We start from the raw sequence: 18,680 nt of genomic DNA on the forward strand, positions 1-18,680 counted from the left end.
GTAATTGAGAAGTTAGTGCTGAAACAATTGCAACAATTTCTAGATGACCATGATATTCTTGACACCTATCAATTTGGGTTCCATCCCAGCCATAGTACTGAGACACTTTTATCAATTATGTTGGATCTGTTTAGGTGCAGTTTTGAGATTCTCGGCACGTACATATTAATGCTGCTGGACATCTCACCCGTGATATTTACAGTAAATCATCAACTATTATTATACCATCTTAAGAATATTGGTATCACCGATCATGTTCTGTAATAGTTTGCTTCTTTTTTATCTAGTCGAATATACCAATAAAACTTTGGGAGTCAGACTTCCGATTGGCACCATGTGAGCACCAGAGTACCCTAAGGGTCGATACGATCTGCCCTTTTATTTAACGTTTATTTCTGCCCAGTCTGTAGCCTACTCTCCAACCTGGGAGTGGTCTATAGACTTTATGCATATAATATACAGTTCTTTGTACCAGTAAAAATTATTGTTCCTGACACAGACTTTATTGGCCATTGCTTGTGCACTGTGTATGAATGGTTGCATGACTCAAATTGGCTCTCAACATCAAAAAAACAAAATGGTATTAGATTCCTCTCAGATGATTTTACTATATTTTAACTTGAGGGCTGGACAATAAACATTTCATTGATAATAAGGAACCTGAGTATATCTTGAGCCTGATCTATCACTAAAAGAGCAGATGAAAGCTGTAGTAACATGCTTTTATCAAATTATGAGCATTGCGTGGTCTAATCCATTCTTGATGCCTAATGAATTTTGAACAGTTTTACAATCTTTGGTAATTTTATGATTAGATTATTGTGATACACTATATGTGGATATGCCAGTGTATATATTGATATTAACTACTTTTGTAGCCACATATTGTAAATATTGTAAATATTGTCCGGTATATACAGTCTGCTCTTATATACAATTTTCCTAGCCTTTGTTTTCTTGCGTTTCCTTGAACTACTAAACTTAACTCTCCTCATCCTTCCTTTCCTCTTCCCTGTGATATCCCCTCAATTACTCTGTACCCAGTTAATCTGTAATTCGAAAATATTGTACTGAGTTATCCCATATTTAACCTTGTGCTACAGTTTTTTGTTCCTTGTAAAGGCTCTGCCTGTCGTTACGGCGACACTGTTTTTTGTTATATGTAAACCGATACGATGTGCAAACGGATGTCGGTATATAAAAATACCAAAATAAATAAATATATATATATATATATTAAAATGCTTGCAAGTATTATAAAATGCTGCTACAAGATTACTGACAGGCACAATATTATTTGATTATAGCACCCCAATGCTGCTTCCTTACACTGGCTTCCCATACAGTGGAGGATTCAATTTAAAATTGTAACTTTAATCCACCATGCATTAAGTAGGAATACTCCACTATGAGTTAATTCATTACTCAAGATTCATAAACCACAGTGTAGTTCGAGATCAACTGGTCAAAACTTACTAGATATTCCCACAGTCTGAAAAGCATGTCTTGCAGAGACCAAAGAAAGAACATTCTACGTAGCTGGACTGATACCTTGGAATAATCTTCCAGATGAGATTCACAACCCTAGGTGTTATACTACATTCAGGAAACAAGTAAAACCTTTTTATTTTAAGCAGGTTTTTGACTGTGAAGTATGTTAATGTAGCTAATGGCTATATTGTGCCATTTTTGTTATTGCAGTACTTTTATTAATAATGTTTTTTTTTGTTAATGTGTTTTTAGTTATATATTTTAGTTTTGCAACTGAATTTAGAATTTTATTTGGTTTTTCTGTATTATGTATGTGAATTGTTACCCACGAAGTTCTTTGGATTGCATGGGATATAATTTAAGAAAATAAACACAAAATAGTAAAGAGGCTTTACCATTGCACAAATGAAAAAAAGAGGTAAGGAAGGGACAGAGAAAATAAAGGAGACAAATTGTTAGGTGGCAATATTTAACTATTTTTTATACTCTTCTCCTGCTTTGTAAGTATAAATTATCTTCATTTTCAAATACTCAGATAGCTACTTAGAAGAACTTATGGTTGTTGAAAGTAGACAGAACATCAATCACAACCTGAGTGGTTAGAAGGATCAGAGAATTTGTTTAACCATTAAATTGTCGCCACCTGACTAATTGAAGGCCTAACAAATCATCACTCTTTGGGACATCTTAACTTTTTGAAAAAGTAATAATGAATCAACTTTTGCACATTCCATATTTACTGTTTATTATTTTTGATCTGCTAAATTCAACAAATAAATAATTATAAATTAAAAATTGCTGAAAGACATCACCTTTAACTTTATACCTTGTAGACGTTTTGTCAGCTTCTGTTCAGTTGGAGATTCATTGAAGCATACAGTTTGACCATGGATGGCTAAACTTTTTCATACAACTCTATATGCTACACAAATGCAGTACATCTATTTCTGGAGAGCTATATTAAGGAATGTGTTGAAAAGCTCATAGAAGTATTTACTGTACTTACAGAACAAATTAAGGCAGTCAAGGGACTAAGCTGGTTTTATGAAACCTGTATTTGAATAATTTATTAGTCAGTTGCATACTTTTTGCTAGCAGTAATTTTTATTGTGGTCATAGCAGTACTGCTAGTTAAGATATTTAGAACTAACCAACCATAGATAAGCACTGGCTGTCAACTGCCATTCGAAAAGAAGACAAATGACTCTGTTATTTTGTGTCTTTTATAGGTCTAATAGAGCTAGGATTGTACAGACTGAAAGCTTATTCTCACTCTTAGGGGAAGGCTGCAGCTGATCCATTTTTCTTTCATTGTCAATTTTTTTATGGATAAATCTCTATATTCTGCTGTAACATCTGTGTTTCAGGCAAAATAGCTTAGTAGTTATAGCATAAACGTGTGAAAGCTGTAGGCTTTTACAGTTCTTTACTTCAAATCTCACCTCTGTTACTTTCACTGGGGAATCCTGAGAAAACCGTATAACCTCCCCATGCCTGACCTTTCTTTGCATTTTACTTGTACCATTCCTCTGAAATCATCTATTGATATTCAGAATATCTCGGTATTATCTTCCTTCAAATCCAAACCTAACATATGTCTCTTTTGTCTCTCAGTTGGACCACAATAGTACCTTTTTCACTTTCAGGCTGATGAAATAATGTGGGCATTAAGAAACTGTGCCAGTTTTCAGTGCACATTTTTAACTCTTAGCTAAAAAAAATTTTTAACATCCAGTGTAGTAAGCCAATGCTATGCTAATGCATCAGGAATTGAAAACAGCACGTTCTGTGTAAAATGTGTTTGGTCCAGGTGGAACGCACGTTTTGACTCAAGAAGCTGGGGGGAGGCATCCCTGACAGGCCGCCCCCACTTGCCCAGATAAGTGCAGACTTATCCAGCTATCTGGCGTGTTTCACTGCTAGTTAGCTGGGTAAGTGCTTATCTAGCTAGCTCACAGTGAACCATGCTATACAACCGGATAAGTACTGACTCATCCAGCTGAGTGGCAAAGGCTTGCCAATACCAGAAAAATCAGCATTTATCCGGATAAGCGGTGGCAGCTGCTGCTTAATAAGATAAGAGGAACTCAGCACATTTTAATGCCAAACAAATTTTGTATAAATAATTTTATTTCACCATCATATCAAAAATACATTTTATAACAAATAACGCTATGTGCCACTGTAAATACCCACATTAAAATACTCACTTCATACCTCCATCCATACCAGACACACTATCATATCCCACACCACATTATCACATTAAAATACATCATGTAAACTAACAATACTTATGACTAATACTATATTCAAAGTCTTATGCAACATTGTATTTCCATCAATTACAAAATGTTGTAACAGATACCAAGTATCTACAATTTTTTAACAAATAATATCATGATACTCAATGTTATGATGGACAATATAGTACCCAACGGGATACCCATTTCACCCCTTCCCTGGGGGCTTCTTCAGGGAAAGATGCTGTATGTTCAAATATCCAATATTTGCATATATCTTCGTGGTCCAAGTTGATTAAAATCCATACGTCAATATTACATCGTTAAATTCCATGATGTTTATTGTGTGAATATCAGTTGCACATAGCATGAATTCTATAACCATACAAAACACATATCATAATGATTAAAGTAAATAATGAATTCATACTCTAAGAAAGGTGCGCTAGCCAAAGGCAGTTTCTCTGCATCGGGGAGCACTGCTTAATGCCCTCATTTGCATGGGATTTCCGTGCGAGGGTGCCGAGCAGTGCTCCCATTTAGGGGGACACATCTTCTGTGCGCCAAACTCCTTGCTGCATGGCAGTAAATGTTGTACACAGAAAACGTATGCTGAAGTGCAAACAGAAAGGTGCGCTTGGTTGAACACACTTTTCTCCGTCAGCCTGTTTGTATAGTCTAAAGTAAATATGTTGGTTTGGGTTTGTGAAGAATGTTATATAAATACTGAAATAAATAAAATAATGAATATTGCTTCACTTTAAACATCAAGCTCATGGGGCAATTTTAATTCAATGTTCAACTTTAATCTGATTCTCGAGTATGGTATAAACTAATACCACTTTGCAAGCAGCAATGAATTGCATTGAGATGCTTTATCTTTTTTTTTTTTTTTTTTGCTGATATTTCATAGGAGATGGCAAAGATTCTGAATCACCCGAGAGTGTATGCTTTTCTTCACATACCGGTGCAATCGGCATCTGACAGTGTGCTCATGGACATGAAGAGAGAGTACTGCGTGGCAGACTTCAGGCGGGTTGTGGATTTCCTAAAAGAAAGGTAAGCCTGCTACTGTTGAGCGTCTGCCTGGGCCTATTTGCCAAAGGCAAGAACATGTGTCAGAAAATGCACTAGCATGCAACTTCACCACTTAGATGCAAAACTGAAAAAGAAATGTAGCTCACATACTTTGAGTCTTTAGATGACTAGACCTTGATGTGGTTAATGTTTCTGCTCTATGAATACTTCATATCCCTGAATGACATATTTTTAATTTGTCAATAGATTCTTAATCTTCTTCATTTATCTCATAATCAAGATGATTTTTATGCCTGACCTTTGAAGAATACTTTACGTGCACTATGCTTAAAAGTCTCCTTTAATGTGGCATTTTGGTATTTGCTTACTCTTTTACATCCTGGACATTGTCCAATTCATGACAACATAAGTGGCTAATTTTTTTGCTAAGTAGCATTTTATGTCCCCCTAACCAACATGGATTTGCTTTTGTGAATTAATCCCCCCAAGGTTTGCTTAAAAAACAGTGGTGACTTGTAAGAGAATTTCAAATGATCTGCTTTGTACAGGCAGAAATGATGTTGACAGAAGTAAAAGTAGGTTTAAACATGTTGCATTTTAGACACACACAATTATAAAAGGATGTTTGGTTTTGCAAGGAAATACTTGTGGCCACTAATACAGAGTTGAATGGATAAATAGTATTCTTTGAAGATGATTGTAGTTTATTTTCAGTGTATCCAAGCATTAACAATTGCAAATCATCTTAGCAAAGATAACTTTTATCTTTTGATCCATTTTGAATAGTCCCCCAGACATACTTTAAAGGAACAGACAATTTTTCATCACAGAAATTACTTCTTATATTTAAATTCCAGTATTGTTGATTGTGAATGTGAATCATGATTGTCTGTTTTGCTCCTCTAGATTAAAGCCATGTGTTTTGGAACTCAATGGATTTGTATGCACTTTAAGCAAAAGCAAATGGGTGATCACCTGAGTCAGTTCTATTTCGGAATTGTTCTGGTGGATTATTTTTTGTAATGTAGACAAGGCCCTGCTAACTCAAGACTGTGCTTCCACTGTGACTGATTTATACTATTAGTGCAACTGTGTGCCAGCTACACGTTGGTATCGATCAGAAGCAGATATTACCAAGATATATGATCAGTGTGCAACTGAACTAGCAGTTTAAATGGACTCCTTAAGGATTTTTACCAAGGGGTCTCATTTGGTGAGAATTTTCTGTTCCTGTTTCTCATTTTGAGTGTGGCCATCTAGCATATGAGTGACATGTATTCAGCTAAATGCATGTAAATTGGGGAGGAGAGGGGACCCAGGGTAATATGCACTGAACACTGTGGAAGCTGCAGACTATAAGAATGTCTAATAAATAAAATAAATAAAAGTTTGCTAACAAAGCAGATTTTTTCTACTATTTTAATGTGCATTTTTCCACGGAAATGGTATTTAACAGATTTTAATCCCTAAAAAATGTGAACTAAACTGGATGTGAAAATCAGCGCTAAAATTAGTGAAGGGCATTAAAATTCTATGTAAAAGCAGGCGTTAATTTTTTCCCAGCAATTAAAGAGGTGCATTAAAGGGCAAACAGCTTAAAACACATTTTCTGAATGCTGGAAATTTAACTCCTGGGTCATAGCATAAGTTAAACTTAACTCACATTTCTGGTGGCCATGTTATATACATGCTGTGCCCAGTTTGGTAGTGTCTAGCTGCTTCTACCACGCTGGGCATAGCAATAGAATAACTTTGGCCAGCAGAAATGTGAGTTTACTCCACCTCGGACCCATGGATTTAATATCTAGTGTAAGCTCTTGAGAAAGGAACTCACAGCAGAACAGCAGAGGCATTGCTGGGTACCTAAAAGATCCAGGGCATGGACCCATAAGCCCTCCCTTTTTCCAAGACGTTGATAATTAAACAACTCGATTGCAATCAGCAGCTTCCTCTTTATCTCTCTTCCCTCCCCCAAAACAATCCTGTAAAAACACGTAATTGGACATTACACTTTTAAATGTTAAATGATCTTGGTTCTATGTTCCCATGCAGCTTATCATCAGGGAGTCCTCCCATATGAACTGTGACAAAACAAACCCATTTCCACTTACCATTCACCATAAAAAAAATAATATTAAAATTCTGGTTTCACCTCAGTAACAGCAACGCAAACTCCCTCCACTACCAGGACCATTTTGTTATAATTCAAAATCCTACAAAAAATAAAATCTCTGAATCTATAGCAAATCTGTCATATTATAACACATTAACAGCCAGACTCAAACAAATATTAAACCAGGCCTTAAAACACCAATACATCTTCTAAAGAAAATGGAACAAGCTAGGCTGCTGTAGATCCATACACAGAAACTACTTGCTAACAGAATACCTCACCTTGTCACACATGCAGAACACAGATAGACCCTCTCCAAACACAGAATAAAGAGACTACAAAGTATAAATGGAAACAATCAGATAAAAAATGAACTAGAAATTGCAAGAAGTCAGACTCTATATGCAGGGCAACACTGGAAAAACTGAAACATCACTAGTCCTCATATAATGTCAGTCAAGAAATATAAAATATCAATCATAATAGTAAAATATACCATTAAAAGGAATAAACATTTCAAAACATTTGACGAATAGAATAACATACAATAGTATAAAACCTTTATTAGTTTTTTAAATTTACCAAACCTCAATAAAATACTTCAAAACAGAAGACACACAACACCCAATAATTAAAACTAATAAAGCTAAAAAAATTTTTCCTGCTCTCCATACCTGGGAACTTTTGATTTCCAGTCACTATGAGATTGTAGTGGATTAGTAGGGGGAAAGAGAGGGTGCACAGACTTTATCCTCTGACTCCATATATACACACACTCTCCTCTCCAAATGTTTATTCTTTCTGTCTTTCTCACACACATGCACATGTTCATTTTCATTCACACTCCCTCTCTCTCCTACACATGCTCACATACTTCACACATGCTCTCTCACATTCACTGGCTTAAATAGTTCCACAAACTCACACACACAGGCTCTCTCATACTCATTGGCTCTTTTTCCTTCACAAACATATGGTCTGTACTACACTCACTGGCACTCTCTCCCTGACACTCACACAGGCTTTCTCACATTCATTGTCACTCTCTTCTTAACACATACTCATTCTACAGGCTCTCTCACATTTACTGGCACTCTCTCCCTCACACACTACAGGCTCTCTCTCACTCATTGGCACTCTCTCCCTCATACACATACACACATGCTCTCTCACATTCACTGGCTTAAATGGTTCCGCAAACTCTCACACACAGGCTCTCTCATACTCATTGACTCTTTCTCCCTCACACACATAGGGGCTGTCTAACACTCACTGGTACTCTCTTCCTGACATACACACTGGCTTTCTCATATTCATTGGAACTCTCTGCCTCACACACATACTACAGGCTCTCTCACAGTCACTGACACTGACTCCCTCACCCATATATACACAGGCTGTCTCACATTCACTAGCTCTTTCTTCCTCACGCATACACATTCTGTCTCTCAAGGCCTATCCTGGGCCTTTTCTTTGGCCACTGCTGTACCTCTTAGTCCGCCAGCATGAGATGAGGATACAGATGTAGTATGGGCACTCTATTATTGCAATTAATTAGTAATTAATGCCAAGTTATCATATGAATAGACTGAATTTGTGAAATGTTGTAGTTCCCCCTTTCATATAATTAAAAGAGGGTTATCTAAATCCTTAAATCAATAGTTTCTGAATTATGGTGTCAGTTTTCACTGTACTACTGGATTTCATATTTTTTGCAACAGTTCTTTTTGTGGTGGTGGAGGCAAAGCTTAATTTGTGGGGGAACAACCTGGAATGCGGTTCTGCCACTTCTTTTCAGATTTGAGAAGTAGAGCAACAAGGGTTGTTCTGCTCCAGTCCCTTCTCCTCAGGCAGCCTGCAGGGAAGAAGAAGGGAGAGGAAGAGCCTGGAGCAGACGGAGCACAGAATAGCCATCCTACTCACTAATCCAGCTGAGTTCCAGGTACTAATGTTGGGATTTAAGGCTTTGCAATGCGATTTTTCCCATGTACCTAAAAATGTTATTTAAGCTCCATATTCCATCTAGGAATTTACTTTCTTTGGGTCACTGCTTACTGGAGGTCATAGTTGTAGGGACTATGTGACTAAAGGAGACTAGGAATTGTGCTATATCCTGTATTGGAGCCAAGCTCTGGAAATGCTGGAGGAAATTAGATTGGTGTAGGATACAAATGTATTCAGGAAACAGCTCAAGGCAAGTCTATTTAATGAAGCCCTTGGATAATGTGAGTTTTTTGATAGTGCGATGTTTAGCAGAGTGTTAGTTACATTTCTGTTTCTTTGATGTTTTAAAACTGATTATATTTATATCGTTTTATGTCAACTCTGCACTCAGCCTAGCATGATTTTATTACTGTAGGCAGATTAGAAATATTTCAAATAAATAAATAATCCAGCCCCTTCCTTCCTGTTCTCCTTCCCCTGCTCTTCTACAAGAAGCAAGAGGAGAAGGGATGATACTGAAGAAGATGCTGCAAAGCAATCAATAAAAAATGATACAATTAGTGAACGTTTGAAATTTATGTGCACTAGTGCCAATCAAGGCTCCAATTCTGGCTTTGATAAGCACCTCAGTTCACAAGTTTCGAACCTGGGCTAATTCAACTCCTTTTTGTGTCTGTTACCCAGAGCTTAATTTCTGTAACAATCCAGAATGGCAGTCTGCCACCTTTTTTTTCCAGGACATAAGGAGAAAACAGAGTGGAGCGGCAGTGTAAATCAGTTCTGGCTTCCTCACCGAAATGGACCAGAGCTGCTGATGGTAAATCATTTTCAGCTCCCTGCAGAAACAGGGCAGAGCCGGTGGAGGCAGGATGACCCCCAGAAACAGCAGATCAGAGAGTGTCTGAACGGCTTACCCCGAGATGAGAACTGCACAAAAATCAACTACCTTGATTTGTATGCAGTTTCCTGCCAGAACTGATAGGCCAGAAGAGAGAATGGGAGAAGGCAAAGAGACAAGGCTGCCTGTCAGCTCCACTGCTTCTGCTGCTATTGGGTATTTTCGCATACATGTGTGTGAGTGAGGGCAGGCGTTCACGCTTGGCTCCTCCCCTTCTCACGTGTCACACCTGGCCCTGCTCCCTCCCGTCCCACAGTTCCACTTCCTTTTAGCCTACAAATTAAGCCCTGGGTGGAGGTTTTCTTTAGTAGGCTTGTAACAGGTTTTCTACCAGTTAATCACTAGCAAGCCAATTTCTTTTTTTCTGTTTCATTTGCTTATTTTCAATGCTTAATAGCCCTTTTTATAATATATAATGCTTTCCAGTACTTAGTGGTGCTGTGCATGCAGGGAGAGTCTCTTCTAAATGGTAACTTTAATGCATCCATGATACTGACATTTGGAAGTGTAGAAGCAAAGGAAAAAGTGTGGTTGCAAAATCAGAAAGTATGAATGGATTTATGATGTGGGTCATTTTTCAAATGATGGCTGTAACACTTTTTAAAATGAATGTTTTGAGGGGTTTTTTTTTTTACAGTTAAAATTGGCATGTCGTTTAGCTGGAAGCGATGTTTATATCTGAGCTGACTTGAAACTGATTCCTTATTCTCTTCAGTTGTTTTAAAAGTTGGCAGTTATTATAACAGCAGCTGGATTTCAGAAAACTAATAGTGCTGGCACATGTTGGGGCATATGGGAATTTATTAAATCATGCAACTCTTGCAAAAAACAAAAAAAAAGAGAAAAAAACAAACTTGTGTGAATTACTTAATATCCAAATTTAAAACAGCTGGCTGTGAGTAGACAATAATCTAAAGCACTAGTAGTCTTTCTCAGTCCGCTATTAATTTGATATTGCATTGAAAAAAAGAGCTACATTTACCTTGATAATTTTTAGGAGCAGAAAACAAAAAGTAAGTCGATGAATAATGTTACTAAACTGTCCAGCACTCATCCATATAGTATACACCACTGCAGTTTTCTAAAAAAAAAAAAAAAAAAAAAGTTTTTAATTTCACAGAATGTTGGAAGAGCATCAGATGCTTCCTACTAAATGATATTTTCAGGTTGCTGTTGGGACTTGACTTCTGGCAGCTCAGCAATAAAAGAAGTATCCTGCGTTCTTCCTTTTGAATGATTTGGTACAAGGCACTTCTGTTTGTAGTCGCTTGAGCAGTGGCTGCAGGTGCGGCTTACCGGTGATATCAGGAGCTGACATTACTGCAAGCTCCCCGGATGATGATCCGTGCCAGAATGCCTGTTAATAGGCTCGGTCCTGGCCAATCTCTGACTTGATGGAGTGCTGGGGTGGAAGAAGGGGGGAGAGGTAGTTCTCTTTACAGTAGGCTACCATAACAATTATTCATGTCTCCTTGCCTGTTTCTTGTAGTACCACAGAGCTCACCATTACTAAGAGACTGACCGAGCCAAACTGTTAGTCAACTGATACTCCAAAGCAGAAATTGCTTTCTAATCAAACTCGACATTAGAAGACTAAGAAGTATTATAAAGATGAGCCTACTCTCTTCATGTTATTTTCAAAAATAACATAGTTTTGTCACCTGTGGCAGTTAAATGCAGATATTGAAACTGTATGACTGTATGAAGAGAATGAGTACTGGTATCTTCATCATTAAAAAGTCCATTCCAATGGAAATGATAGGTTTCTCATTTTACAAGTTAGAGATCGACAGATTTGCTACCTACTTTACAACTCAATACAGTAAAGTGCGGCCGCGGTTACCCTGCTCCTAACCGGCTTTCTACTCACTTTTCGGCCGCGTTAGTCCAACCCGCGATACACTATCCCCTTTAACCTACTCCTACCGCGTCCTAAAATCCCCGGACAACCCCTTCCGCACGCGGCATGTATATTGCATGTAAACAATCGAATTAGCTATTCCCTACCATCCAGTAACACGCGCCCCGACTATCGCTATTTTACCCTGCCGTTTTGCCGCGCGTTTAACCTGCTAACTTACCGCCTACCCTTACCCCTGCGTTAGAGGCAGGGGTAAGGGTAGGTGGCAAACTTTCCCCCAGCCCCCGCTCTCCTGCCCTGGCTGCATCCATGGGTGCCGCTCTCCGGGGCAGCCCCAGTCCTCTCCCCTCCTCCCGAAGCAAAAAAAAAAGTTGCAAGAGAGCGAGGAGAGAGGACGGGCAATCCTACGCTCGGGATTGTCAGCCCTCTCCCCTCCTCCCGAAGCAAGCAACCAAAGCGGAAAAAACAAAAAAAAAAAAAAAAAAGTAGCAAGAGAGCGAGGGGAGAGAGGACTGGCAATCCTACGCTCGGGATTGCCAGTCCCTCCTCCCGAAGCAGGGCGCGAAAAGCAGCCTTGCTCCGGGAGGAGGGGAGGGGGGACTGGCAGTGTAAAGCGACGAAGCGACTTACTTTTTGCAGCCCCCCTCCGGACATCGGCGAGGACGACCGCGGCTCCCCTCTCCTGCCTCCAGCTGCCCGCGAAGATGGATGCCTGCACGGGCGAAAGCGGCCCCTGTTCGTGCAATTGGGCCGCTCAAGGCGTGACGTCACGACGTTTGGCGTCAAGGCATGTGATGTCACGTCTTGAGCGGCCCAATTGCACGAACAGGGGCTGCTTTCGCCCGTGCAGGCGTCCATCTTCGTGAGCAGCTGGAGACAGGAGAGGGGAGCCGCGGTCGTCCTCGCCGATGTCCGGAGGGGGGGCTGCAAAAAGTAAGTCGCTTCGTCGCTTTACACTGCCAGTCCCCCCTCCCCTCCTCCCGGAGCAAGGCTGCTTTTCGCGCCTTGCTTCGGGAGGAGGGGAGAGGGCTGACAATCCCGAGCGTCGGAGAACTGGCCACTTCCTGGTACCTGTCATTTCAAATGACATTTGAAATGACAGGTACCAGCATGGCCATGAAGCGTTAGGCCCGCACACCCAGGTTACTGTATAGGCGCTGTATAGCGCTCTATACAGTAAAACGGGTTGCGCGGGCCTAACGCTTCACGGACGCTTCTTAGACGCAGCTTGCATTTGCAAGCTATTTACATACAGGATCGAGCGGTAGGTGAGCTGCACTGTGCGTGCGGCAACCACGGGTGCACCGGGCACTAACGCAGCTCTTCCTACCGCTCGTTACTGGATTAACCTGTAAATAAGGATTTCTACAAGTAAGGTCTATGCTTGTCATTGGACCCACTTTTTTTTTAAAGTGGGGTATCTAATTTTAGATATTTATAAATTATAAATGTAGGTACCGGTATTTATTTTTTCAGTTAATTTAGGATTCTTTGATTCTACAAAAAATTAATTCTTGAGTGTTTTCACGCCGCAGAATTAGCGGTGGGTTTCTTTTCCAGTTAAATCATATCCATGACCTCTTACACTTCCCAGCACTCATATCCCCCTCATGTTCTCCATGGCAGTTAAAATATGCAGCCGCTCACCTCCTTCCAAATGTGACCCATGGGGCTTCAGTATTGAAGTTGGCTCCCTTCCCCCACATAACCCAACGGGGGATGAAAATTAATGACACTTCCCCTCGACGCGGTCCAGGGAGCTGAAGATTGAAGGCCCCCAAACGAGGGGGCCCAACAAGAGAAGCCCAACCCCCTCTTAATTTGGCCTGTGGGGGCCAAAGAGTGAAGCTACCAGTCTGTCCCATTTCTGCAGGCAAAAAGAGGAAGGAAGTGGCTGTACCTCAGGCTCCTCCTCCTCCTCCCTCCCCCCCCCCACACACACACACAGCCTGTGGCCTAACTTGTATTTTAAATCACAAGGGACACTGCAATGCCACTTGGTTCAGAGCATGTTATGGGCTTGGGGCTGCCTCTTTCTTCCTGCCAGCTCTGTTCAGCAGCAGTAGGGAAATGGCAGGCTGGTGACTCAGCTCTTCGGCCTTGTGAATCAAATCTGATGTTTCACTCAAGCAGATAGATCCTAATTTTATGTCAGGCTGGACTGGGAGGGTGTGTTGTGTATCTGGTTAAAAAGAAAATCAAAATTCCTAGTTTCAAGTCATTGATATGTGGCTGACACAAGCTCCAAGTGGTTGTTCATCTCATCATGTAAAGCAATTCTAATATCTATAGAGTTGCAAAGGAGCTGTGGAAGAGGCTGGCAAGAGAAAAAGTTTAATATTGCTTTCTGCACATGAGGAAAAACTAAAGAACTAGTAAATAAAAAAAAAAAAACCTTCAGAAAAAAAAAACAAGATTATATGTTGTGTGTCACAGTTACTAAAATAATCTGTTAGTTAACTGAAGGCTGTGTGTACTATCTTCATTTAAGAGAGAGTCTACCAGACTTAGGACTGAGGTGAGTAAGTTCAGAGCACAGAAAATGTGTTTTTGTATAGTAGTATGTTTGATAATAATCCCTACTCCTTTATTTGATGTTACAAATAAATAGGCATTGCTGTCAGCGAGACTTACTGTTCAAGACTAACGCAGGATGTAGAATTGACTATGAAGTCTCCAAGATGAGTAAAGTGAGGTGAACATTTCTGATAAGCCAAACTACTGCAGTATTTTCTCTATAGTGCTATTAAATGTATGCAGCACTCTACAGATACACATAAGACAGTCCTTCTCTATGAAAGTTTGCAGTCTAATCGAGGTGCACAGATAAGACAAATCGGAAGTTCCAGAAATTCTTTTTATTATAGTAAACATTGTTAAAATTGGCAAGGTTAGGATCAGGAAGAGCCAAGATTTAAAAGTAACCTGAAAAGCTGTTTTGTTTTTTTTAACTTTTTATTTTTTTAAGGTGGATGTAGCCCGGGGTGGGTGGCGTGAGGCACCAGCTCATAAAGGTGACAGTCATAAATAGATGCAGGCTCCAGCAGCAACTCCAATTGTCTTATAAATCGAACACACAATTTATATTTGTATGTTCTTTATAGTCAATATTTTCTAATATTGGGGGTACCATTCAAATGATGCATTTTTGGACAAGGTCTATTCTTTGGACAACATCTTTTCTGATGGATTTTGCTCCAAGTTTCAGTGCTTAAGTTGTGCACAAGCTTTTTGCTTTGTAACTTGCTGCAGGCACAAAGTACCCCTGGACATTTGCACCTGCTTTTTTTGTGGGTTCATTTTTCATGATACAATAACATGTGTAGTGTTGAAAATGCAATTTGCATGTGTTATTTTCCTCCTTTGACGGAAACATACTGAGAATGCTCCTTCTTAATGTAGGGAAAAGTACACATATTATGGAAGAATGTGCATACTTTTTCCCATGTACAGGAAGGGCAGTTTTCAGATGACTGATTTACTTGGGTTAATCGTATTTTACCCATATAAAAGGCTTTGCAAATTGCCCTCATTATTTTTAAAAAATGCTACCCCCCTCCCCCAATCTGACGTGGACCAATCCAACTACCATTCCACTGCATGCATTTATACTGTTCCATAAATGCACCTAAGGCATATTGATCTTTAGAGTATTCTTATGCTTTATTTTGGTAAATAGAGGAGGGGAGTTATTTTAAAAGGTAGACCACAGAGCTGGTCCAATGACTTAGTGGCAGTGCTGTGTGCTTCTGTGGAGAAGACCCAGATTCAATTCTGAGACCCAATTTCTGCTCCCCAAGCAAGCTGGGGTTGGGATTCAGTCTCCTTTATTGAAGGACTTTTAGCCATTGCTTAACAGTGAGCATATGTACTTGGTTTCAGATGGAGCTGCAATCCTTGGCACCTAGCCAATGACACTCATTGTAATGGCTGGACTAGGTGGAGGGTTACAGAGGAATTAAACATGAAGGTCAGTTTTTCAAACAGTTTAGATACCTGACTTAGGGGGTCATTTATCAAAGTGCTATATGGCATTTTTGCATGCGTTAAGCACCTTTAATGCATGCAAAAACGCCTTAATGCACGTGAAAACGCCTTTAACGCATGCGAAAGCAACATAACGCATGGTGCGATGCAAATGAGAAAAATAGGAGGAGTTTGGGGTGGGATATGTGCCAAGTGGGCTGGGCTCATGGTTTTGCGAAGCCATATTGCATGGCTTTAATGTGAATTTTAACTACGCCTTTTTCATTTGTGTAAAGCCTTGTGATAGGGCTTTATTGTTTTAAGCTCCTAGCTGTCAGGGCCCTTCTACAACCACAGGGGGAGAGAGAGAGACTAGCCATAATGCCCTCATCCTAAGTAGGTATTTATATCTCTATAGGAGGCCCACCTAGTAACTCGAGGTGAGGTTTAGGTATCAGTATAGGGGTTAGGGGCCACTTTGACATTCAAAGTGAGACGTACAAACAGAGCAGTGCTTTCTTGTGAAGATTTGAAGACCTTTGGAGTGAGGAAACTCACCCAAAGATGAGATTTGTGCAATGTTATCTCAACCTAGTCCATCAAGCTAGGTTGCGAGAACATTGCACAAATATCATCTTACGTCTCACTTTGAATGTCAAAGTGGCCCCTAACCCCTACACTGATACCTAAACCTCACCTCGAGTTACTGGGTGGGCCTCCTATAGAGATATAAATACCTACCTAGGATGAGGTCATTATGGCTAGTTTCTTTCTTTCTCTCCTTCTCCCTCTCCCTCTCCCCCTCCCCCTCCCTCTCCCTCTACCCCCCTGTGGTTATAGAAGGGCCCTGACAGCTAGACTGGCTCTCCAGGAGCATAAAACTACTAAGCATGGTCCCCCCAGTGGTTGTATGTAGGAAATACAATTCTGGCTCTTATCACAAAGGGTGAAAAAGTTATTGCATTTTGTACTTTCTTAGTGCTTCGCATAGGTAATAACGCAAATTGTGATAAACTGCCTATTACCATAAAACATGCCCCTTTTCCTATCGTATGCGATATTTAGTGCATTTTGATAAATCCAGGCCTTAGTGAGTAGCGTTAAGGCAGGGGAAAAAGTTAGTTGCGTAGCACTAATTTTCAGCACTAAGGAGTCTGTTTTCAGCCACTATCTGAGGAGTAAAGATAGTCAGATAAACTTTTCTGGCTAACTTTGTCAGGATATTCAGTTGTGCACCCATGCCACTGAATTTTCCCAGCTATCTTAAATTTATCTAGATGACTTTAGAATTGCTGTTTGGCAGTCATAAAAATTATTCGGCTATGTTAGCTGGCTAACCCTGAAAATCAGCATTTGTCAGGCTAATTTAGCCAGATAACTGGGTGCCCCCGAGCTGGATAGATACATTTATGGCCAGTTAATCGTCGGCTCAGTGTGCTGCAGCAGTCAAAAAAGCAAACAGAATGTTAGGGATTATTAGGAAGGGAATGGTTAATAGAACAGAAAATGACATAATGCCTCTGTATCGCTCCATGGTGAGACCACACCTTGAACACTGTGTACAATTCTGGTCGCCGCATCTCAAAAAAGATATAGTTGCGATGGAGAAGGTACAGAGAAGGGCAACCAAAATGATAAAGGGGATGGAACAGCTCCCCTATGAGGAAAGGCTGAAGAGGTTAGGGCAGTTCACCTTGGAGAAGAGATGGCTGAGGGGGGATATGATAGAGGTCTTTAAGATCATGAGAGGTCTTGAACGAGTAGATGTGACTCGGTTATTTACACTTTCCAATAATAGAAGGACTAGGGGGCATTCCATGAAGTTAGCAAGTAGCACATTTAAGACTAAACGGAGAAAATTCTTTTTCACTCAACGTACAATAAAGCTCTGGAATTTGTTGCCAGAGGATGTGGTTAGTGCAGTTAGTGTAGCTGGGTTCAAAAACGGTTTGGATAAGTTCTTGGAGGAGAAGTCCATTAATGGCTATTAATCAAATTTACTTAGGAATAGCCACTGCTATTAATTGCATCAGTGGCATGGGATCTTCTTAGTGTTTGGGTAATTGCCAGGTTCTTGTGGCCTGGTTTGGCCTCTGTTGGAAACAGGATGCTGGGCTTGATGGACAGCTTGGCAATTTCTTATGTTCTTATAACATGTTATCCAGCTATCTTGTGGCCCGCCAGTGTGGTGGGATTTTCAAATCTTGCTGTTTTTCTGGCTGATTCTGAACTTAGCCGGACAAGCTGCGCTAAATATAAGCCTCTGAGATCCTGATTTTCAAAAAGTTGTAGGCACCTAAAATGTTTAATTTAAAATTTGACACGCCCCCTAGTGCCTAAATATAGGAACCTAAAATAAAAAAGTCCCTAAATTTTAAGTGCCCTGAAAGTAGATGGGATCAGATCGGGGAAGGAAAGTTAGCAACCTATCGTTGACTTCCTTACTTGGGTGGCCAGATCTAATTATATTGCTGGAGTATCCATAAATTTGGCTGCCGAACCCCCCTCCATAGTAGCCCATTGCAAAATGAACTTGTGAGGCCAACATTCCCTCTGAATCTCTCTCCCACCTACCAGAGTAAATATACAGTGTCGGGGCTCACAGCTCCATCCATCCGAAGATTAAGTATAGTGTGCCCCAGTGGACCTGAAGCCAGCACCCCCTTGCCTGAAGATAATGTAAGGTTGCATGAGGGACCCTGACACCCCCCCCCTCGAGCCTTAGTAGCAGCCTAGCCCCCCCCCCCAAAGTTCTATAACCAAGGCAGGATAGCAGTATCTTATGTTCCTCCCTGCTTAGCATCTAGCACTGCTCTGATAGCACTACTAGTGTTGGTGTCAGAGCAATGGTAGGTGCTAAGCTGGAAGGACCCTAAGACACTGTTCTCTTGTTTTGGTTATAGAACGTTTTGGGGTGACGAGGTTGCTTCTGGTGCTGAGAGGGAAGGTGGGGGGGGGGGGGCCCTTGGGCATGTGCCTTCTGGCTCACTATACTTTATCTGTATTTAGGAGTAGGGGTCAGAGATCCCTTGGACATGCTACACTTTAGCTGTAGCTGGGAGAGATTATTAACCATGATACTTTATTTTTTCTCCAGCAATTGGGAGGGGTGTTCAAAGGTGCTGT

The 18,680-nt window shown here is 40.4% G+C and overlaps 1 protein-coding gene across 2 annotated transcripts in view; it reads left to right on the forward strand.

The window, feature by feature from the left end:
• The window catches only part of CDKAL1 (CDK5 regulatory subunit associated protein 1 like 1), a 2,132,645-nt gene that overhangs the window by 1,493,090 nt on the left and 620,875 nt on the right, over positions 1-18,680 (forward strand). For both annotated transcript variants that reach the window (XM_029590755.1, XM_029590756.1), the window contains exon 11: positions 4,648-4,793. In XM_029590755.1, coding sequence (XP_029446615.1) covers positions 4,648-4,793 — 146 coding nt within the window. The remainder of the gene's footprint in view (positions 1-4,647; positions 4,794-18,680) is intronic.

Source organism: Rhinatrema bivittatum, chromosome 2, assembly GCF_901001135.1.
Source record: "Rhinatrema bivittatum chromosome 2, aRhiBiv1.1, whole genome shotgun sequence".
In the NCBI taxonomy this organism is placed as follows: domain Eukaryota; kingdom Metazoa; phylum Chordata; class Amphibia; order Gymnophiona; family Rhinatrematidae; genus Rhinatrema; species Rhinatrema bivittatum.